Genomic DNA, 24,747 nt, shown 5'->3' on the forward strand with positions numbered 1-24,747 from the left:
TCTGAGATCAATGAGAATCCCAAGATCTTGTCCAATGTCACTCTTGGGTTCCACATCTATGACAACTACAATGATGAGAGGATGATTTATCGTTCCACCCTGGACCTGCTCTTCAGATTCCATCATTTCGTCCCCAACTACAAATGTGATACCCATAAAAATCTTATAGCTGTAATTGGAGGGCTTGGTTCCGATACTTCTTTCCACATAGCAAACATTTTAGGTCTCTACAAGGTTCCACAGGTAAGATTATGTGCCATTAAACCTGATGATTTTGAGACACAGGTTATTTATCTCTTGTTACTCTAAATGCTGCACGAGACCTTTAATACTGGTTCAGCCCTGTCCTCAAACTGATTTTCTACACTAGAAACTCATAGAATTGGTTTCTATGGTTCCACGAGTGAAGTGTAGAATGTCAGTTTTGGGGACAGAACTGAACCAAGATCAGAGCTGGCTCGCCCACAAGGCAAACTAGGTGGCTGCCTAAGGTGCCGGGAGGTAGAGGGCACCGCATTGGGCTCTGCCCCCCTCCCGGTGCCCATGGCAAATGCCTAGTTTGCCTCCCTCCCCTCCCCACCACCCTCCTTCCCTCCTTCCCTTCATGGGGCTGCCAGGCGCCGTGCCGCACGGAGGCTGATCCTTACTCACTTCGGTCAGCTGGTGCGGCTTCTACTTCTTTGAACAGTCCATGCCACAAAAGGAAACTTCACTTCGCCTCACTTCCAGTTTTGGGAAGGAGGGGGAGCGAAGTATCCTCTTGCATCGTGGGCTGTTCAAAGGAGAAGTCACCAGCCGATTGAAGTGAGTAAGGATCAGCCTCTGTGCGGCGTGGTGGTGATGGAACGCCTATCACCGCCGCTTTCTCCCCCTCCTTCCTCCCAGCCCTGATCACCGACTCTTCTCCCCGCCTCCTTCCCCTCCCTCCCAGCCCCGATTGTGCCGCTTTCCTTCCTCCCTGCCCTGATCGCCGGCTCTTCTCTCAGCCTCCTTCCTCCTAGCCCAAATCTCCGGCTCTTCTACCTGCCCCTTTCCCATCCCTCCCAGCCCTGATCGCCGCTGCTTTCCACCCCTCCTTCCTCCCAGCCCCGATCATTGGCTCTTCTCCCTGCCCTCCCTCCCAGGGCGAGTGGGGGAGGTGGGGGGGCAGGCAGCAAGGTTGCCTGGGGCGCTGCAGGCCTTTGAGCTGGCCCTTACCAGGATTAAAGGTCTAGTGAGGAATTGGCCCTTGGTATGGTTCTATTATGCAGTAAAATGGGGGAGGGGGTATTATATACAGCAAAACCAGGGTTTTTTTTTTCTGGAAAATGAGGTTCCAGAACTCTCAAGAGGGAAATGACAGAGAAACACATGGATGCCTCTCATGAACTTTTAAACATTTTTTTTTGAGAATTTTGTTTCCATGAAGAGGTTCTGGAAGTCCATTCCACCGCATTCCCCCAGAAAAAAAGAAAAGCCCCAAGCAAAACTATGTATTCTCATTTGTTTGAAAAATGTGTTGCTTCACCTATATGTAGAAAAGGGGTAATACAGGGTAGTAGAAAGGTCTTTAAACAAATTTTAGAAAAGTGCAGAAGACTCAGAAATATTTCTATGACATTGATATTTAGTAATTATTTCCTTCATTGCATGAACAAGTGAATACATGAGACATTCCCATTACCTCCTCTCTAAATCATCAGTACATTTCCTTTTAGCTCACCTTTGGTTCATTTCCCCCGGAGTACAAAAGTACAACAGAATCCCCATCCTTTTACCGCATGATCCCAAATGAAGAACTTCAGTACATTGGCATTATCAAATTGCTTCTCCACTTCAGATGGACATGGATTGGAATTTTCTCTGTAGATAATGAAAGCGGGGAGCATTTCTTGCAGGTCCTGGAACCACGACTTTCTCAGAACAGGATCTGTTTAGCCTTCATAGAAAAAATCCCTCAGCAATCACAGTTGCATGGTATGGAAGAATTTAATGATATAATCTCACGGGTTTATCAGCCACTCACAGATATCAGAGCTCGTACAATTATCATCTATGGAGAAGGTATGTCCCTCTAATGAGGTCTTCATTTCTATGAACCAATGAATTGAAGCAAGACAAAAATCGAGCTGTGTTCTTCCAGGAATAATAGGTAAAATTGTGATGTATGCCTTATCAAATGACAAAAGGTTAAGACTTCACATGCCTCCTATTTTTTTGAGCCTGAAAATGTTAGATGTAAATCACTGTATTTTTGAACTAGAGGTGGTGGAAAGTACAGCCACATTGCAGTCGACTTGTGGCAACCCAGGAGGAGTTTCAAGGCAAAAGACAAACAGAGGTGGTTTGCCATTGCCTGATGCTACATACTGGCCCTGGACTTCCATGGTGGTCTACCATCCATGTACTAACCCAGGATGATCCTGTTTAGTTTCCAAGATCTTATGATATCAGTCTAAAGAAAAATTCATAAAGACATATTAACAAGGAAAAGTGTATTGATAATTTTAGCATGAAGGTTGTCATAGACTTTCTTTTTATTTCCTTTTTCAATAGCTTCACCTATTTCTTCAAGATATTTCCCTGAACACCTCAGATGGTGGGACAATATGTTTCAATGCAAATAAAGAAACAGCAGGTGGATTTGACATAGTGAATTTGGTCACCTTCCCCAACAAATCTTTCCATAGAGTGAAAGTTGGCAGGGTAGATGAAGGACAAAACTTCATCATAAATGAAAGTATAATTGTGTGGCACAGAACTTTTAACCAGGTGAGTTTAAAGCCTTTCGCAATAGCCACGTCATTCTTCAGTGTAACATATTGATCCACATTAGCTTCCCACTTGGTAGTTGCTACTACGGATGGGCATGATGAACCAGGAAAATGGAGGTACATGAAGGTTCACGGTTTGTGGGGTTTCACAAAACCACAAACCTCCATGAACCTTAGTGTTTAATGAACAGGTTCAAGGTTCATGGTTTATGATGCAGCTTTAAATGTTTTTTGCAAGCTGGACTGCTGCTGCCGCCATCACATTGCAACTCCCAAGTGAACTCAGGAGGCATTTAAATGTGGTTTGCTTAAATGCCTTCTGAGTGCACTCACCAAGTCATGCTGCAGCAGCACCAGTGGCTTGGAGAAGGCATTTAAAACCCTGCCACTGGCACCAGCATGTGTGCCAACATTAATTACATGAACTTCCCAAAGCCACCTGAGAGGTTCATGGGAGGTTCATAGGAGTGAGATGGCACGAACCAAGGTTTGCAAACCATGAACCAGGATGAATTTTTTTGTTTATACTTTGGTTCGTATCAGCTAAAAAGCAACTCTATTTGCTATATCAGCTAAAAAGCAACAAAACAAAGTCTCATCTCTCCTGAATAAAAAGTCTTTCATGTTTATGGACAGGCGTTACCCATTTCTCGATGTAACAACTACTGTCTCCCTGGGTATCAGAAGAAAAAGAAAGAAGGGGAGAAATTCTGTTGCTATGATTGTGTTCTATGCCCAAAAGGCAAGATGTCAAACCAGAAAGGTAGGTGGTGCAGTGCAACAAATTTCCCAGTATACACTGGTAATTCAGGTTGCCATTTCCCAAGCAGTAACCTACCATCTGACATATAAAGCCAATGTCGTGCAGTGGTTAAGAGGAAAAAACTCTAATCTGGAGAACCGGGTTTGATTCCCCACTCCGCCTCCACATGCAGACAGCTGAGTGACCTTGGGTCCATCACAGTTCTCTCAAAACCCTTTCAGATTCACCTACCTCACATGGTACGTGTTGTGGGGAGAGGAAGGGAAGGCAATTTTAAGCTGCTTTGAAATTCCTTAAAGGTAGAGAAAAGTGGGGTATAAAAACCAATTATTTTCCTCCTCCTCCATAAACTACTCACCTATATCTCTACCTGTGAGTGTCATACATATTGTAGCAAGGACCTTCACATCTGGATTAGTATACAAGACATTGATCCAGAGGTCCCATCAGCCTGCACATCTGTATACTGACTGACATTTAAAAAAAAATGAGTTGTCTTTCCATCCTTTTCTCAAAACCAGAAGATACTTAAAAGCTGTAAACCAATTGTCCTCCTCACCCTAATCAGCTTTCCTGTATCAAGAAACAAATCAACGCAAGTGGACATCTCCCACATTGAAGACCATTGTAAGAATCAGTTACAAGTGACATATAAGCTGGTCCTGACATTGCCTTCTTTTTCAGATATGGAGGACTGTATGAAATGCCCAGAAGATCAATATCCAAGCAAGGAACAAGATATCTGCATTCCCAAGATTATAAGCTTTCTGTCTTATGAAGAACCTTTAGGGATCAGTTTGTCCTTGGTTGCAGTTTCTTTTTCTCTGACCACAGTCTTTGTATTAGGGATTTTCATTAAGCACAAAGATACTCCCATAGTTAAAGCCAGCAATCGGGCTATCACTTACACTCTCCTCATCTCCCTCATGCTCTGCTTCCTCTGCCCATTGCTCTTCCTCGGACAACCTGCGAAAGTGACTTGTTTTCTCCAGCAATCTGTTTTTGGCATCATTTTCTCTCTGGCTATTTCTTGTGTGTTAGCCAAAACTATCACTGTGATCCTAGCTTTCCTGGCCACCCAACCTGGTTCCAGGATGAGGAAGTGGGTGGGGAAAAGACTGACCAATTTAGTTGTTCTTACTGTCTCCTTTATTCAAGTAGGCATTTGCACAGTATGGCTAGGAACCACTCCCCCATTCCCTGACTTTGACACACAGTCGCTGAATGAAGAGATCGTTGTTAAATGTAATGAGGGGTCTCTCATCATGTTCTACAGTGTCCTAGGTTACATGGGTCTTCTGTCCCTCATAAGCTTGATTGTGGCTTTCCTAGTCAGGAAGTTCCCTGACACCTTTAATGAAGCCAAATTTATCACCTTCAGCATGTTAATCTTTTGCAGTGTTTGGGTATCTTTTGTTCCAACCTACCTGAGTGCCAAAGGGAAATACATGGTAGCAGTAGAGATCTTTTCCATCTTGACTTCCAGTGTTGGCTTACTGTTTTGTATCTTTTCCCCAAAATGTTACATTATTGTGCTGAGACCTGAGCTGAACCAGAGAGAACACCTAATGAATAGAAAGCATGTCAAAATTCAATGTTACAAACCTAAATAGACTTGGTAGGGAGCTGAAGTCAGTAGCCTAATCAATTCAGTGGAACTTCTTTTGAGTGTTTATCTTAGGGACTTCATAAGGCCTATGTAATTCTCCAATGAAAAGAGTCCATGGGGTTACCTGTAGGAGTCAATATGGCTTCCCTCTATGCCAACTCTATGTGTTTATTCATGTTATTTAAGCACACACATATTTAGAAAATGTATATAAAAGATAATGCCCATGTCTGTATAATGGGTAATACCAGTACATCCAAGTGTTTCAAATGGGGCAAATCATCTCATCAGAACCAGGAAAATGGTGCAAGGGGCAAGTTTCACCTCTCCTCATGCCCTACTCTACAACAGAATCAAGAGCAAAAGCACCCGATATAACATTCTGGGAGCATAGATGGAATTGTCAGTTTCTTTATTCATATGTTTAGAGCTTTTTTGAACTCATTTGCATATTAGGCCACACACCCCTGGCATCACTATTGTCACACGTAGGGCTTTTTATAGAAAAAAGCTCAGCAGGAGCTCATTTGCATGTTAGGCCACACCTCCTGGCACCAAGTCAGCCAGAACTGTGCTCTGGTACGTTCCTGCTCCAAAAAAGCCCCGCAGATGTTGCATCCCACATGTACACGCGAAAGCATTTTATAAGTAAGAACCAATGGCTTTTCGCTTTATGAATAAAACCAGGAACCAGTACCTGGATAAATGTGAATTCTGTAACTTCTCTTCAGCTGTACATGCGTTGGATATTACACGAGAACTACTAAATGCAAATAGAAGGGGAAAAAATATACAAATTGTACACAGATTGTATGTGCATGAGCCACTAAAGAAGATCAGTGAGTGTAAAAAGTAGTTGTATGTATAGTTGTATGATTATTTTTTTTTACCATTAAAAAAAAATGGGAAGAGGACTAAGGCGCTGATCAGGTGGAAGGAGATTCCGGCCCCCATTACAGAAACAAACAAACAAACAAAAAGTGAAATGCAAAGAGGGACTGATCAGAGAATATTCTATCGACTGTAGCACATACTTGGATCTCCAAGAGCTGTTGTAGTGTGAATGTGTAGAATAGTGGGTTTGAGCCAGGGAGACACCAGTTCTGAGCGCCTGCTCAAACCATGATACTCAGAGCTGGCCCTGCCATTACACAAACGAGGTGATTTCCTAGGCCACCAGCCTTCTGGGGGCACCAAATTGAGTGCTTTCCATATGACTCGGTGATGTTATCAGTGCAAGGGGGGGCCCAGAAGTTAGCCTTGCCTATGTGCCGGACAGTCTAGTGCTAGCCCTGTGTGCATCCACTGTACCTTGTAAATAGGAGTAGGAATTCTGTGCAGGACCTGTGCACAGGACTAGTTTGTCATCAGATTAGTTTTTTAGATCCGTTTTGTCATTTAACATTATAGGTTACAATTGTCTACAGTGAGAATTCAGTCAAGTAGCACGTTAGAAACCAACAAGATTTTCAGGGTAGGAGGTTTCAAGAGTCCAAGCTCTCTTTGACAGATGCCTTGTTGGTCACTGTGGTTCTACTGGACTTCAATCTAGCTGTTCTCTATTGCAGACCGGCACATGTACCTTCCTGAAACTATTTTTCTACAGAAACTGCGCTGTCCTTTCATCAGCTGTATAATCAGCATGTATATAAATAAATAATTGTAGATGGTTAAGAATTTAGTTTGCTTGGTCGGGTTCAGATTTTTTTATACACGAAGCAACAGAAACCTCAACTCCCAATAACATTCCCTGATGTGCCTTTCAATTGCAGCCCTGGAAAACGGTCAAGGGATGCATGCAATTTGTGTGCAATTGAAATTGACCATTCAATTAAAAGAAGTAAAATAAGTTGTGCATAATGAGCAAATGTCAACCTTTATATAAGCCTACCTGTCTATGAGCTATTGCCTACTGAGGAAAAACCTGGGGGAAAGGGGTGTGGCTAGCAATAGGGCAAGCTGAGGTTGCTATTTGGAAATGAAGAAGAAGAGGAGGATGTTAGGGAAACTGCTCTCAAAATGAGATTGGGGAATTAGATTGAGAGACAGCTGGCCCAATAGGAATCTTTGTTATCTGTGTATACCAGGCTCAACCATTCAGATAGTCAATGCTCAATAAACATGGACTCTAATTTAATGAAAACCAATTGTAATTTATTTAGAATAGTAGTTCTTTCACACAAGGTAAAATACAAAACATTCACACATTCATACAGGTCTAGGAAAAATAGATAGATTGATAGGGACACATATCAGGGTAGACATACAGGGCGATATTTACCATCGTAGTTCTTCCAGGAAGGTTCCAATGGCGACATGAGAGGACAGGGGAAATGGACCCAAAACTGTGGCCAGAATTGGGGATGGATCTAGACAGCGGAAGGTGGGTTGCTGAATAGAAGCACACATGAGTGGAGTTGGGTCAGAGGTTAAATAGGCTCCCTCAGACCCTCAGGGGCTGGGAGGTCTTGGGGAGGAGCAGGGGGAGGCTCTGCGATGACCAAGAAGGCTGGACATCCCTTGCTGACTCCTGATTGGATGCCAGTTTTGACCAATGAACTTCACCTTAGTCTGGTGAAGCTGGAAATTTCCAAGCTGCAATGCTGCCTGGGGCGGCTCCAAGGTATTAGACTAGGGTGAGAATGGAAATGGCTGGATACTTAAGATTAAATGGGATTAGCTGGGAAGGTGACAATAGGGAATAAAATACTGGCCTAGGTACACCCGAGTTAGACAAAAGACTTGATGAAGACAGGAGATGTCCTTCCTCTTATCTCATCTTCTGCTGGACAAGAGTTATTGTTCTGGTATTGCTGAGCAATTAGGATCAACAGTAGAGCTATTAATCCATTCATAAAACGGATGGGTTGCTTGCAGGCTCAGGGTGTGTACGTGTGACTTTCCCACTAAGAAGGAATGAGTTCAGCCTGGTGGGGTATGCTTGGGTCAGGAAAGCAAGATGGATTCTGCTGTTGTTAGCTTTAGGTCCATGGAGCCAGGCTGGAAACATGGTGGCCTGGCTTCTTCCACTGCAGTGGCCAAGACTGGGCACACAAGGAGCAGCTGGAGCATGTCTGTAGTTCTGGCTAACACTCTTCAGAGACTTAGAAACTGCAAGCAAAGTCCACTTCTTAGAGCAGAGGTGTGAGAGTCAAATCTCCAGGCACCCTGGCAACCATGCTGGTGATCATGATGTTCACATGTATGAAAAGTAGGGGGCTTTTCCTCACAGTTCCCCCCCTCAAGACCTACGTCACCATCTGGTGGCGAGGTCTTGCAATAACACAATGTCCATATCTGTAGTTGACAGGCGGCGAGTCCACGTAGCTTCAGGGGTCTACCGGGGTGTACCGTCTATCTAAAAAGGTTGGAGCCACTATCTAAACTATTCAAAAATCAATTTGGAAAAATATCCCAATAGGCCAAAAGTTCCTTCCTTTGAATACTACGATGCAGGGATAACAGGCATTGGCAACATTGTAGGGCATACAGTATTAAAACACAGGGTTACAATCATTGAAATAAAAGTTGAGTTCATAAAATCATTACTGCCATTTAAACCAGATAAATAACAAGAATTGATCTATAAATCACACGCAATCATGACAATAATTGATTAGAAAAACACACAGGTACATTAGAATTCGTGGTTACAAGTGAATTCATATCTTAACCTTGAGTCTTCTTTTCTTCTTCTCCCCCCCTTGATAAGCTTCTTATACTGGGGTTTGAAGAGGATCTTCTTCCATGTACCTATTGGGTATGTGAAAGTCCTAGTGGAGGGTGAACTAAAGAGTCTTCCCACCCCCCCTAGCACCCAGCAAAATCTGTCTTTATTGTTGCTAAAAGGGAATTCTTCCTGTAACCCATCATGGAATTGGCAATGGTGCTTTTCAGCCTGTATCACCGATGGTTCATAGAGCAACAGTGGGCTTTGAGGAAAGAACCAAAAAGGAACCAAAAACATTCACACATGACAACATGGAGATGATTCTGTACCATTGTAGGGAGCAGTGAAAGCAGATCAAGAATGCATACATTCAACCATGAAGAAAGGAGTCTTAAAAAGCTATTAGTGAAGTGTCCTCCTGTCCAAAGTGTGGTGACCAGTGAGCTTTTACGTCACAAGCTTACATATGTCATGTTAGGGGCCTGCATTGGGCAGGTTTGCCTATTACACTAAGCATTCAAGACTTTAGGAGGCCTTTTCCTTGTCAAGGAAGGGAAGTAACATACACAGTACAGAAAACACAACCCAAAATATTCTTTGTTGCAACATAAAACTTAAAATAAAACGTTGTGCACAAGCTTGGAGCTCCAGGAAACTGACCATAGTTGGGGCGTCCCCCATATAATGAAAATAGTTCCACAAAGAAGAGACAAAAGAAAACCTTTGCTATAGCTTTGGAATATAATAAATTGTCAAAACAAAATAAAAACTTCAAAAACAAAAACTGAGGCCTCAATAGAACAATGCTAGCTAGCTTTATATGAGAGGGATCATACCCAAAATGGCAGGTGAGCTAGAGCAGAGAAATTAAAAACCTGGACATTAGTGAGCTGATCAGGTCCCACTAAATCCAGTTTTTCTCTGGGCTAGTTCAGCTAAAACGATCTTGGTATGGGGGTCTCACATGTGAGCATAGATTTCAACAAAAACTTAACAAAACAAGAATTCTGAAAAGCAACATAATGGTTACACATACCTAAAACAATTCTTAACAGGACTATCAACAACTCTTAGAACTACTGAGCATGCATTAGACTTGATTTGCAGGTCCAGATTCCCTGCACATCTATATTGAAAGGAAAGACGAGCAAACTTAACAAAACAAATCCTAGAAATCAAATACTGGTTAATACCTGGACCAACACATTAAACAATTCATAAAAAGAGAAAAGATGTGGCAAGGCATCTGTAGTATCAAGAGAAAAATGCTGGGTTGTTGCAAGGACAAGTCACAAGAAAGACTTGAAGCACGAAAACATATCCCTTGAAGAAGAAACCTTTTATGGAGTAAAAGGTAGAACTAGGATGATGACACAATGCTCCAGGTTTAAGGCTTGTGCCAGAGAACGATTTTCCTCTGTGCATACACAGAGTGCAAAGAATGTGTTGCTAGAAGGCAACATGCTGTCAGAAATACCAAGTAGACCAACATTTGAGCATAATACAACAAGACTTAATTTGGAGAGCCTTGATAGGCTCAGCCAACTGGTTATAGATGCAAAAAATAACACAAAAGGACATTTAGTAGCAAGAAGAAAATCATGATCAGAAATGAACTCTGAGGAATCTACATTAAGAATCTAACAGGTTATTGCTCATTTCCTTGAGAACATGGGAAAATAGAAAAGGGTTTTCGCTCAGAGAAAGTCTAGTCCTAACAAGATATAGGTGGAGGCAGAACCATTCAGTGGTCATTATATTGCTTAAGACCAAACAAAGATACTGAGCCCACAAGTTGGGGCCTTTTAAGAACATGTGGATACCTCTTTCCACAGGCAGACAGGATTAAATTAGAGTTAAAACTCAAGATTCACCAAATAACTAAAAGGGAAGATTGGTCATAGATGGAACATAGCTATAAATGACATTCAGAGAGCAAATGAAGATATCAATAGTTGAAGCACATTTGAGGGATCCAGATTTCTAATGGAGACCAAAAACTTTCAGGAATTCTGCCAACAACCAGAGTATTAGTTCTTGAGGCTTAAGAGAGAAAAAGCACAGGGAGAGGGTAATTTTACCCCAAGGAAGTGTACAGATGTCCTACACTTCTTGTAGGAACCAAAATTGGTGAGATAAAATTTTCTTAGCTCTAATGTTTAGCAAAGGGCCTATAGATTGCAAAGCATTTTCCTTTTACTACAAAGCACTGGGAATGCCCAATAAACTTTGAGGAGCAATTTCCTAAAAGTGTTTCCCTTAAAATTAAAGCTACAAAACCTGAGTATAGGGGAGATTGGCACCAGTCACTAGGAAAAAAAAAATATTTTAAGACTTAAAAGGTACAGCAAAAATAAGTAACAGAAAGCAAGCTTCTAATCTAGGAGATCTCTTAGTATTAGGGCAGTTTACAGGCAGAGGATTTTCTCTAGCAGAGAAGGATTGGCTGTAAGTAGAGCTTTGGGATGCCAGCTCCAGGCTGGAGATTCCTGAAACTTTGAATCAAATTTGAAAATCACAAGGCATGCAGTCCATTTCCTTGGACACTCTTTTCCTCCAGAGGCACTAGCCTCAATGTACTGGGGGAAAGGCTATGATTTTGGGAGAGACCTCCAGGTCCCACCTGGAGACAGGCAACCTTACAAAAAACAAAGTAGTATGCACCTCTTCCACCCAGGTCTTTCTCTGGCTGGGAAGAGGCTGTCTCTGTGAGAGACTGCAATATTTAAAAAAAGTTTGGTAATGAAAAACTTTTGAAATTATATCTTTTTAGACCCAAAATCAGAAGATGAGAATTCAAAATAGCACAAAAATACCTCAACTGTATTTCCACACTATTTCCACCCCCCCTAGATGAAGAAGATGGGGAAGGTTTTAACAGACAAACCAAAATTCCTTCCCTCTTGGATTAAGTGAATGCTTGCCTTAACAAAAGGCCAAACAGACACAATGGATTTGGCCAGTACACTCTTATCTGACCCTGATAAGTTTTTACAAAGAAAGGTGGAGGAGGAAAATAATGAGCTTTCTGCCTGGGTGGGGCTCAAAATTGTAACTCTTTCCAGTTTCTTTAACTCAAGCTGGATTTGGCTGAGTTTATTTCAAGAGGGTCTGCATGAGATTTGCCAATCAGTACTACATTAGTTGTTGCTGCTCCTGCAGCTGGAGGTTCTACTTTCTGTACTTTCAAATTTAAATGACAGACTTGCCCATTTGAGGTTAGCTGTCTTGTGTTGCTGTGACCTTTGAGAAGGAGAGGCAACACTTCTTATGACAATGAGGCTCTCTCTCTCAAAGACACTGAGTTGCTTGTACCTTAAGGAGACCTGAGATAAACAAAAATTTAACTTCTCAGGGCAATGCATTTAAAACTCTGTTCCTTTGCCTTAGTTACTTATCAAATCTTTACTGCTACAGATTTCCATTGAGCAAGAGGGAGCACAATTAGCATTTTTTTTTCCTGATAGCAAGAGTGCTGAGCATTTGCAATACTTTAGCCAGCTCTATTTGGGCCAATCTGCAGGCACTCTGTACAAGCTCAGAGGCTATACCATTTAAAATTAATAGAACTGAGGAAATATATATATATATATATATATATATATATATATATATATATATATATATATATATATATATATATATATATATTTACTTTATAAGCAAGAGAGAGGAAAATGAACTTGGGAGTTTCACAGATTTTCTTCCAGCCAATTTGAAAGTTAAAACAGTTTCTTACATTTTGCTCTAAATGTTTTGAATTAACAAAAACTAGTGCAGTCTCTCTTTCTCAGGTACTTGATGCTGGCATCTTTAAAGGGTTAAACTAAATATATATTACATCAAGCTCCCATTACCCTGCAGAGAAAACTAACTCTGCAGGCTGGAACCCTTGCTGGGATTCCAGGAGATCTCCAGGCCTTACCTGGAGAAATGGCCTGGTCTAATTGTAGTCCAAGTCATTGCTTGTATGTTTTCTTATTTAGTCAAGGGAAAAGGCGCCCTTGTTACCTTTAAACCTAATAAAGCCAGATCTCTCTGTTTTAAGAGACATTCGAGTCTAGATGTTAGATTTTCCTTTGGGTGGGGGGAGGTTCAGAGACAAAGGAACCTTGCCTGCCCATGTGGGATTACCATTCTCTGAAGTTCCACAGAATTCTGGCCTTCAAATTCCCCAAATGGGATGAGATAAAGACAGTAAATTTCTAGCCAGAAGGGCTGAGACTTGCTCATGTAGGAGTGTCTGGAGCAAGTCCTTGCTAAAATGAATACCTTGTGCCATGATTGTGGAACTCTGCATAGGCTCAGAAGCCACATTTCCTTCCTGATTCTGGGGTAGGAGAACTGAAATAGGGACTGTTTTCTCATTTTCATGGGGGAAAGAAGTCTGGGGCTGCACAGCTGGGTTTGCCCCGCCATGTTTCCTCTTATCCAGCACTTCCAGAATTTCCAGTCTCCTCTCTGTGGCCCTGCAAGACTCCAGAACATTTTGAAGGAGACTGGCAGTTTCCTTTTCTTTCCTAGCTTCTAACCTTTTCTGAAGTTCCAGATTTTTCTCAGCAAGCTGTTGGATTTCTAAATCCTTTTCATGAGTAGGATTTGTAAGTTTCCCTACCCTTTCCTTATTAGGGAAATCTTCCACAGCAGTAGCCTTGGGGAAGCTATCTCCATTTTCTGCAAACCCTGTGGCATTGGGAGCCATGTGCCCTGGTGGCTTCATGGCTTCTGAAAGTGCAGCAAGTAGCACATGTGTGGGCTGCTTATCGAACTGCTTCATGTCTGCTCCAGTGGCTCTAAGCTGGGACCAAGCTGCCATTCTGACTTTGTCTCGAGGGGTCCGCTGAGGCCAGGGTTGCCCAGAGGCTGACTGTGTCTGCCTAGGAGCATAAGCCTGCTTGTGAAGGGGAACCTTTGGGGCAAGCTGGGGATGGCAAGAAGAGCTGGAACCAAGGCCATTGTTTTGGAACTTCCAGTTCTGGCTTTCTTTTCCATGCCCATCTTGTTCCTGATTCCAGTAAGCAGGGTGCTGGCCTTTTCTATTTAATTGTGCTTGAGTGAGCTGTGTTTCTAAAACAGCAACCTTTTGTTCAGAGACTTGGGCATGCTTTAAAGCATTCTCCAGTCTGCATTTGACCTCATGGAGAGCGTGGGTTAGATTTTGTTTGTCTTTCAGGAGCTCATGTTTCTCATAATCACTTAATCTAGCTGTGTAGTCTTCATGAACTATTTCCCTTTTCGCATAGTCAGCTTTCATTCTACTCTCTCTTACCATAAATTTGCCAACGTTGTAGAGATTAGCCTCTAGATCTTTCCAGGTGGTTTTTGCCATGATTGTTATGCCATAGCACTTCACGGTGGGTATATTGAGACCTCTGATCACATCAGATATGAAATTTTGATTCTCATAATCTGGTTCCCCACTGTCTTTGGGTAATACTACTTTAGCTGCTTCTGCTAGGAATTTCTTCCTTATTAGATAGTTCACTGGATGCTCATCATGACCTTGTAAGGTCTGATGGTAGAGATCTTTTATATCATCTCCATCCCACGTGTAAGATAGTACCTCAGCCATCCATTCTAAGATGGTGGCACTAGAAGGGTTCAGGCAATACATTACATTTCTTACTTTGTTTAGTTCAGGGCCTGAGGCGCATAATCTCAGCACATGGTTTAATTCAGTTAAGGAGGCTTCTTTGTAGTGAATTCTAGCGCTGGCCATCCACAACACTGAGGTGTCTATGTTATAGGGGCCAAGGAAGCTGGCAGTCATTTTAATGTCCTCTGCTCCCCAAGATCTGGTTTCCTTCACTACTTTTACAGATTCAGCTTCATTCTGTTTTCTGGCTGTGGTCTTTTTAGTGACCACAGGACGGACTGGGGCTGAGCTGTTTTTATTTCCTTCTACCACCTGTACTGTCTCCTTGCCGTTCCCATGTCTGGGGGTGGTCTGTCGAGTGATTACCGGACATACCAGGGCGGGGGCAGTTCCACTAACTTTGGTTACCTCCTCATCCTCACTTTCCTCATCTGATGAAAAAGCATAGAGGCTGGATGGAGAGACAGCCGCTATGAGAGCATTTTTGCGGTCTATCTTATTCTGCAGGAGAGCGATCTCCTTTTTGCATGCCTCATGATTGGCTGCTTCTTTGTTTTTTCTCACCGCTTCTGTGGCGATCTCAGCGGCATGTTGCAACTTATTATTTCGGTCTTTTGTTTGCTCCAGCTCCTTTCCCAACGCCTTTACCTGCGATTGGGCCTTTTTTAGAGCGGACATGGTGTCTTGGTGTACTAAATTTAAGGTGTGTTTCTCTGCTCTAATCTCTTCTATGGTTCGACTTGCATGTTGCCAGTCGAGATCCAAGCTATTGTTTTCCGCCGCCAGTCTATTTATCTCTGCGGCGTGTTTTCTATGCAATTCTGCTTTTTCTGCCTCATGGGTCTGGAGTATGAGTTCCTTTTCCGCTGTATGCTTCCGGAACTCATCCTCCAGCACCTCTGCATGTCTCTTAAGGCTTGCCTCCAATTCTTGTTCCTTCTTTTCTGTCTGCTGATCTTTCTGGGTTAGCTGCTCCCTGAGTTGCTTAATCAGGACAGTGCTATCCCGTAGGGCTTCAAACAAGCCCCACGTGGCAAAAAGATCTCTCTTGCCGGTGCTAATTGTTTTGTTGCTGCAACCCTCTTCAAAAATGTCCCTGAGGGATTGGAGGGGATCAGAGCCTTGGTTAAAGAGTCCTTCTTTCCAGGGATTATCTCCTTTCTTTATCAGCCACTTGTCCAATTTGGGGATCTCTTTCTTTTGGGCAAGAATATCCATTGTGGCGTGTGGGGATTTCTCTTTTTAGTTCCCTTCTATTTCGCCTACCGCTAATCTCCAATTGAGCTTCGGCTAAAAACTAAGATCAACGAGTTCGCCAACGGCAGGGTCTCGGCCAAACCCTAAAATCCTCGAGTCAGCTTAAGGCTGCACTCGGCCAAAACTAAGTTCATCGAGTTCGCCAACGGCAGGGTCTCGGCCAAACCCTAAAATCCTCGAGTCAGCTTAAGGCTGCACTCGGCCAAAACTAAGTTCATCGAGTTCGCCAACGGCAGGGTCTCGGCCAAACCCTAAAATCCTCGAGTCAGCTTAAGGCTGCACTCGGCCAAAACTAAGTTCATTGAGTTCGCCAACGTCAGGGTCTCGGCCAAACCCTAAAATCCTGTCCGACGGTCTGATCACACTGGTTTTATCACCCCCGCGTTCTCAGGCTTGTCGGGTGCCTTATACTCGCCTTGGCCTAGGTTCGTGTAAGGACTTAAAATGTGTGTGTGTGTGTAGGTGTCTGAGTGTGTATGTAGTGTGTGTGCGTGTGTGCACTAAGCTCTAAAGAAAAGGGAGAAGGGAAGGGCGCTCTTTCCAGGTCTTAAACAATCCTAGCCTGTCCTGACATTCCCTCCCACGATAGACGCGTTTAGAAGGCCTCGGGACGGCGGCCAGACTTCACGGGACTTCCCCCTTGCGTTCTATCGGGCTCAGTCCTCTTTCGAGGGGTCTGGCCTCCTAGGTGCGGCTGAGAAGTCCAGTTGAATGATAGAAATGGGGGCAGCCCAACCCACAATGATAGATGCTCGCTAGAGCCGTTCACACAGAACTCATTCACTCAATCACTCACGCAATAGCCTCACTAGCAAGACTTTCTGAACGGTGCAACCTTACGTCTGTCTGTATGAAGACACGCGTGTCGACTCGCGTGCGTTCACACAAACAGGATAATGCCCAAGCTTTCTCCACCAATTTCTGTTAGGGAAACTGCTCTCAAAATGAGATTGGGGAATTAGATTGAGAGACAGCTGGCCCAATAGGAATCTTTGTTATCTGTGTATACCAGGCTCAACCATTCAGATAGTCAATGCTCAATAAACATGGACTCTAATTTAATGAAAACCAATTGTAATTTATTTAGAATAGTAGTTCTTTCACACAAGGTAAAATACAAAACATTCACACATTCATACAGGTCTAGGAAAAATAGATAGATTGATAGGGACACATATCAGGGTAGACATACAGGGCGATATTTACCATCGTAGTTCTTCCAGGAAGGTTCCAATGGCGACATGAGAGGACAGGGGAAATGGACCCAAAACTGTGGCCAGAATTGGGGATGGATCTAGACAGCGGAAGGTGGGTTGCTGAATAGAAGCACACATGAGTGGAGTTGGGTCAGAGGTTAAATAGGCTCCCTCAGACCCTCAGGGGCTGGGAGGTCTTGGGGAGGAGCAGGGGGAGGCTCTGCGATGACCAAGAAGGCTGGACATCCCTTGCTGACTCCTGATTGGATGCCAGTTTTGACCAATGAACTTCACCTTAGTCTGGTGAAGCTGGAAATTTCCAAGCTGCAATGCTGCCTGGGGCGGCTCCAAGGTATTAGACTAGGGTGAGAATGGAAATGGCTGGATACTTAAGATTAAATGGGATTAGCTGGGAAGGTGACAATAGGGAATAAAATACTGGCCTAGGTACACCCGAGTTAGACAAAAGACTTGATGAAGACAGGAGATGTCCTTCCTCTTATCTCATCTTCTGCTGGACAAGAGTTATTGTTCTGGTATTGCTGAGCAATTAGGATCAACAGTAGAGCTATTAATCCATTCATAAAACGGATGGGTTGCTTGCAGGCTCAGGGTGTGTACGTGTGACTTTCCCACTAAGAAGGAATGAGTTCAGCCTGGTGGGGTATGCTTGGGTCAGGAAAGCAAGATGGATTCTGCTGTTGTTAGCTTTAGGTCCATGGAGCCAGGCTGGAAACATGGTGGCCTGGCTTCTTCCACTGCAGTGGCCAAGACTGGGCACACAAGGAGCAGCTGGAGCATGTCTGTAGTTCTGGCTAACACTCTTCAGAGACTTAGAAACTGCAAGCAAAGTCCACTTCTTAGAGCAGAGGTGTGAGAGTCAAATCTCCAGGCACCCTGGCAACCATGCTGGTGATCATGATGTTCACATGTATGAAAAGTAGGGGGCTTTTCCTCACAAGGAGGAGGAGGAGTTTGGATTTATACCCCACCCTTCACTACCCAAAGGAGTCTCAGAGCTGTTTACAAATCTCATTTCCCTTCCCCTCCCCACAACAGACACCCTGTGAGGTAAGTGGGGCTGGGAAATCTTTCCCAGAACTGCTCTTGAGTAGAACAGCTTTGAGAGAACTTGGGGCTGACCCAAGGTCTCATCAGAAGGTGCATGTGGAGGAGTGAGGAATCAAACCCACTTCTCCCAGATAAGAGTCTGCACACTTAACCACTACACCAAAGGGGAGCAAGAAAAGATATGAGACTGATCCTGAAGGTGAAAGATGGCTGGCATGAGACAAAGCAGACAAAATTCCCTCAAGAGTAACCACGATTATTAAAAGACCTGGTCTGACCTGCAGGTATTCATGATTTTGAGTTTCCTGCTGTTACTATCCTTATCTCTTTCAAGGCCAAATTCAAGAATGTGATGATTGGTTGATCATGAGAACCTGTGCTCAATTCAGCTGTATAACCAGAGGAGAGGGGGGAATTAGGAGTAGACTAATATCTTCTAGAAAGGTCCATCAAGGGGGATTCCTGATTTGTGTCAAGAGATCGCCTGATGTGAGAGGGCAAAAGCTATAAGGGCAGGGCTTGAATTCAGCAGGAGTTCACAGGAGCACAGTTCCTGAACCTCCAGTCGGGGTCTGCATGCAGTGGTGAGTTCTCTCCCTGCTGCACACAGATCCCAGGGCATATGCAAAGTAGATATGGTACTGAGCTCCTGCACCTTTTTTCTAAAAATTGACCCCTGAATAAGGGTATAAACTAGAGGGAAGCCATACTAACTTTAAGCCCATGTCTTGCTAGTATGCTCTGATGTGCTATGTTTCATCACGATGAACTATACAGAATGTACATGAACTGTATAGAATGCAATTCATCATGACGAACTGTATAGAATGTGTTTATGCTACTGCTTGGCTCTTATGCTGCAAGAGGATTTCCATCTAATAACAGGTATGTATTAGATATAACAGCTATCATCTTTATTTTTTCCGCTGCCGAGCTACGTTCTATGTACTATGTAGTAACATTGTTAATCCTTTAATAAACCTTCTATAGCAGCGCCAGCCTCACAGCCTCACTGGATCTCTTTAACTCAGTCTCTTCGGGGTATTTTACTTGTTTATTTGATGGAAATAGAATTCTCTTCATAGGGGACCACAGCAGCTTTGTTAGTTTTTCCCAAAAATGTAGGCTCTCAAGAACTTTAACTCAAACCACAGATTTATTATAACACAAAGTCTTTAAACTGGGGATATGGGAGATATTTACACAGGCTAACACGTTGCTCAGTTGTTTCAGGCTTTACAAAACTTATTCTTCCTTTGGAGTCTCTCAGTTACACAGTTCACAGTTTCCCTATATCTTGTTCTCTCCACCTCTAGCAAAGGTCTGGCCTCTTGGGAATGATGTGCCAAGTCTCACCCCACGACTGGAGCCACTACTGCCAGTCCTCCTGGTGCCTCAGACCCACATCTGCTCCCTCAACCACCTCACTAGATCTTCAGAGTTGTCTATAGGTGTCTGTGACCGTTCAGGTCTTGACTGACTCACACTTGTTCCTCACACACAGCCCTCTTGGCTGGTTTTGTCGAGCTTGCAGCCTCTGGAAGTCTTTCCCGCCACTGTCTCAAGCTCCTTCACAGGATCAGCTGCCCTCCCAGCCTCGGTCAGGCACGAACTGACCCACTCAGTCTCTGTCAGGCCCCAACACTGACAGACTTCTGACAGGCACCAACTCTGTCAGACACCAACTGACTGAACAACTGCCTCAGCAGATTCCTCTGTCACTCCACCACTTTCCCGCCCTGAGAGCTCCGAGCACTTTGCCCCCACCCTCAGGTCACCTGACGCAGGCCCTGTGCGTCTTCAATTTCTGGTTAACCCCTAGCTTTCCGTCACACCTTCATATATTTTAAGGCCTGCTTTGCTTGTGTGTGTTTTAACCTCGAGAGCCCAGTCTGGAGCAGGGGTGGCCAAACTTGTTTAACATAAGAGCCACATAGAATAAATGTCAGATGTTTGAGAGATGGATGGAAGGAAGGAAAATAGATGGGGAGGAGAGAAAGGTGGAAAGAAAGCAAATTTAATTTTAAATGCATTCTCCAAACTACCAACTGACTTGGCTTAGAGAAGTGATTTAAGGAGACAAATGCCTTCTCCAAACCAGCCAATGGGGCAGCGGGGGCTTCGAGAGCCACAAAATGTGTGTGAAAGAGCCACGTGCGGTCACTCCTGGTCTGGAGTGTTGCCCAAGGCATGAGGGGCAATAACCCACACAGACAGAGGCTTGAATCTCTGACAGTTGGGAATCTGGTTTGGGCAGGGCTTTTTTCTGGGGGAACACAGCAGAATGGAGTTCCAAAACCTCTTAGTCGGAAACAAAATTCTCCACAAAAATGTTTCAAAGTTCATGAGGCGTACCTGTGTTTCTCCTCCATTTCCCTCTTGAGGGTTCCAGCACCCCCTAGAAAAAAAAGCCCTGGGTCTGGGGATTTGCAGTGAAGTGCATATCCAGAAAAGAAAACCAAAGAGGCTGGATCTGCAAGCTCAGATGCTGAGCCTGTTATAGCTGGAGATCATGATGCAAGATCCAAAGTGAGGGAAGTTTGATGAAAAAAGATCATCGTGTCGATGGCAATTTTAAAATTTATTTTTCTTCCGCAGGTCAACAGGAAGTCTCATGCCATAGTGGGAGACCAGACAATCCTATTCATAAGACATGGCTGAAAACATTTGGGTTCTTGAAGCCAAACATTAATGCAGGTAAATATATAACTCAGATGCTGGTAAATATATAACTCATATATGGAAGGAAATTCCCTATACTTCAATCAGGGTGTTTTTTTGTAGCGGGAACTCCTTTGCATATTAGGCCACACCCCCATGATGTAGCCAATCCTCCAAGAGCTTACAGGGCTCTTCTTACAGGGCCTACTGTAAGCTCTTGGACAACTGGCTACATCAGGGGTCTGTGGCCTAATATGCAAAGGAGTTTCTGCTACAGAAAAAGCCCTGACTTCAATGAAACCTCCAAAGTCTACTTTGTCAGGTAGATGGCTTAAGCATGTATAACATGGTACTTCTGAGAAAGAAATAATAGCTGCAATCACACACACCAAGTAATGCACTGTCAATCCACTTTCCAACTGGATTGTACTGGATTGAAAGTGCATTATTTAGTGTGTGTGATTGCAGCCACAGAACACTTGCTTTATACTCAGCTGTCTGATACAGGTCCTACATATGCAGTAGAAAATGCCATTAAATCACAGACAACTTATGATGACCTGTAGGTTTTTCAAGGCAAAAGAAACTCAGAGGTGGTTGACCATTGCTTGCCTCTGGGTAGAGGCCCTAGAATTCTTTTGTGGTCTCCCATCCAAGTACTAACCATGGCTAACCCTGCTTAGCTTCTAAGATGTGATGAGATTGGGCCAGCCTGGAGCATCCAGGTCAGGGCAGGGCCTATGTTACATTTACCGAAAGTATAGCTTATTAAATAAGTCCTGAACTTTTTCCCATATCACTCAACACACTCTGGTTACACTGCTAGCACATCCTGGCACACATTCAACACAGAAAAATGCAGCTCAATACATCATTATTAATATTTTTAATATAATTGCACAGACATTGATTTCAGAGACTCTCACAGTTCACATGATTCAGGGATTTTTTCATACATGCTATGTTTGGGTTTCATCTCTGATTATTCTCACACCACATTTCATGAGACTTTTACATCATGTCTGATAGTTCAGTTTACTTGCTTTTCCTGTTTTCATCAGACTCATGTGTTTGAGTACATAGCACGGGACATCCAGAGATGTATTTACATGACCTGGGAACTGTATGCATTATATTTGTTACCATATCTTTGAGTTATCTGCCCCTTATTGTTCAGTTCAGGCCTGAGCAAAATGATATAGCATTTGGGGGAAAAGATGAAGATCAGTAAGCCAGCACTGGAAGCCAAAATGGAGAAGATCTCCACAGCCACCACATATTTTCCTTTTGTGCTCAAGTAGCTGGGAACAAATGATAACCATACGCTACAGAAGACCAACATGCTGAAGGTGATAAATTTGGCTTCATTAAAACTGTCAGGCAGTTTTCTGGCCAGAAAAGCGACAGTGAAGCTGATAACAGCTAGGAAGCCCATAAAGCTCAGGAGACAATAAAACATAATCACAGATCCTTCGTTGCACTGTAATATAATTTCTCCAGGTGTTGAGTGCATATCAAAATCTGGGAATGGAGGAGAGGTGGCAAACCACACAGCACAGATAGCGGCTTGAATAAAGGAACAGGAAAGAACAATAGAGTTGGTCAATCGTTTTCCCATCCATCTCCTCGCCTTGGAGCCTGGCTTGGTAGCCTTGAAGGCTAGAACCACCATGATGGTTTTGGCCAAAATACAAGAAACTGCCAAAGAGAAGACTGTGCCAAAAGCACTTTGTCGAAGGAGACACTTGAGTTTTTCTGGTCGGCCAATGAATAGAAAAATGCAAAGGAAGGAGAGCAACAAGGAGGTAAGAAGGATGTAGGTGAGTTCCCGGTTGTTGGCTTTGACTATGGGTGTGTCCTGGTGCTTAATGAAGATACCCAGTACTAATGCTGTAATGAAAGAAAACAAAAGGACAAACATGGACAAAACAATCCCCAAAGGTTCCACATAAGACAGGAAGGTTATAATTTTGGGGATGCAAAAATCCTGGTTATTGTTTGGATACCGATCTTCAGGACACTGAAAACAGTAATCCATGTCTGAAAAAGAAAATGAGAGTTTCTGTACCAAGTTTTCCTGGATTGTAACACATCTCAGGAATTAAACTCTGATGTTACAATGCCAGGTGCTGCCCTGGAGATCTGGAATATCTGCCCACCAAGAGCTTACCAAAAAGTGCCTTGTAAGCTCTTGGAGGATTGGCTACATTTGGGGGGGGGGTGGTGGCCTGATATGCAAAGGAGCTCCTGCTAGAATTCCATCCCTGCCCACAGCTAATGCTATGAGTTGGTTTGAAGGAGAGTCTCCTGCAGGTGGTGCACCTTTTGCTCCTGCAGGGCATATCAGGATGCTAGGGTTGCCAACCTCTAGGTGGCACCTGGAGATCTCTTGTCATTCAACTGTTCTCCAGCAAATAAAGATCATTTCCATGGGAGATAATGGCTATTTTGGGCTCTATGGCATTGGACCTTGCTGAGATCCCTGTCCTTCCCAAACCCTGCCTTCCCCAGACTTCACCCCCAAAATCTCCAGGTATTCCCAAGCCAAGGCTGGCAAACCTACTGCTACCGCCTTCTTGAAAAGTGCTCTACCTGGCCTTTTACCCAGTGTATGGGGCCTCCCCTGGCTTCTGCTGCCCCCTCAGTGCTACAGGTATAAAACCGCAATGAGATATAATTGGGTGTATCCATGTGTGTATTTACCTTTGTAAGACATGCAGTGGTATACAATGTGCAATATGAGGTGTACTTTCTGTTTTCACATATAACATCGGGATTCATTAAACTGTGGTAACCTGTTATTCTCCCTCAAATATATTTATCTTGTTGTTTTTTTCTCTTGTGCTCTTAAGAAGGTTAAATCTGAACTCCTATTCTGCACCCTGAAAAACCAGATTTTAGGACCATGGGTAATCAGGGGACTGTTAATCCAATTACTTATGGTGTCTTTTCTCCATCTCCGCGTGGTACATTATAGTGGCGACGAGGATGGGATTCTAGCCCTTCAGACAACCGGGCTACCGAGGAGACTCAAGGGCAACCGTGCGCTACATCGCTACATCGCTACGACCACCGCCGCTACCGCCACCATGGCCAGCTCAAGCGGGAACACCGGTCACATCGAAGCATTCAACCCTGCCAATCCCGAAGGATGGGAGTCCTATTCGGAAAGGGTTGATTGCTACCTGAGGGTGAATCGCATAACCGAGGACAGCATGAAGAGGGACGTTCTCCTGAGCGTCTGCGGGGCCGCCACCTTCGAGATCGCAAAGGGTCTCTCGGCCCCCGCCCGCCTCACGGAGAAGACCTACGTAGAGGTAGTCCACCTCCTCACGGGATATTTCCTGCCACAGCCGTCGAGGGTGGCCCGTCGGTTCCTCTTCCACAAGAGGGACCAGGTCCAGGGAGAGTCGGCCGCGGACTACCTGGCCGCCCTGCGACAGATCGCCGGGAACTGAAACTTCCCGAACCTGGAAGAGACCCTGGCCGATTGGTTTGCCTGGGGCCTCCGCGACAAGAGGCTCCAGCAAAAGCTCTTCGCGAAGGAAGAGCTCACCCTCCAGGGCGCCTTCAGCGAAGCTGTGGCGTTCGAGAGGACCATCCGGACCTTTCCCAGGGCAAAGACCGAGGCCATCCACCACGAGGAGCTGGACCCCGACCACCAGGATGAGGGAGAAGCGTTCCAGATGCGCCGCACCACAGGACCAACCAGCCGAGCTCCACAGCGCCCCCGTACGAGCGAATGAACGAACCAGCGCACGAACGAACGAAATGCGCCAGCTGCGGCAACCCCCACGACAGACGGGACTGCCAGTACCGGACCTGGGACTGCAGAAGCTGCGGGAAGACCGGCCACATAGCGCAGGCTTGCCGAGCCAAGTCCAACCGCCAGAGGCCAACCATGCACCACGAGGCTGCTGAGTCCCACTCCACGGCCTCCACCACACTCCAGGTACTGAACTTGCCCTTTACCACCCCCAACAAGATCAAGATGGCGGTCCTCCTAGAAGGAGTCCCGTGCCTCATGGAGGTGGACTCAGGCTCCTCCATCTCCATAATCGCGGAGGAGACCCTGAGGAAGCTGTGCCCCTGTCAGAGGGTACCGCTGCGGCCGGCCGATTTTATTTTACGGGACTTTCAGAAAAACCCGGTACAAATCGCAGGGTGGGCC

General features: G+C 44.4%; 1 protein-coding gene across 1 annotated transcript in view; it reads right to left on the reverse strand.

Annotated features, from left to right (window-relative positions):
- Positions 1 to 3,348: 3,348 nt before the first annotated feature.
- LOC132583182 (vomeronasal type-2 receptor 26-like) overlaps positions 3,349 to 24,747 on the reverse strand; it is a 36,269-nt gene continuing 14,870 nt past the window's right edge. The window contains exons 6-8 of the mRNA XM_060254851.1: positions 21,720 to 22,616; positions 14,710 to 15,404; positions 3,349 to 3,426 (exon numbers count right to left, since the gene is read on the reverse strand). Of these exons, the coding sequence (XP_060110834.1) occupies positions 3,349 to 3,426; positions 14,710 to 15,404; positions 21,720 to 22,616 (1,670 nt within the window). The remainder of the gene's footprint in view (positions 3,427 to 14,709; positions 15,405 to 21,719; positions 22,617 to 24,747) is intronic.

Source organism: Heteronotia binoei, chromosome 15 (assembly GCF_032191835.1).
Source record: "Heteronotia binoei isolate CCM8104 ecotype False Entrance Well chromosome 15, APGP_CSIRO_Hbin_v1, whole genome shotgun sequence".
NCBI classification, from domain to species: domain Eukaryota; kingdom Metazoa; phylum Chordata; class Lepidosauria; order Squamata; family Gekkonidae; genus Heteronotia; species Heteronotia binoei.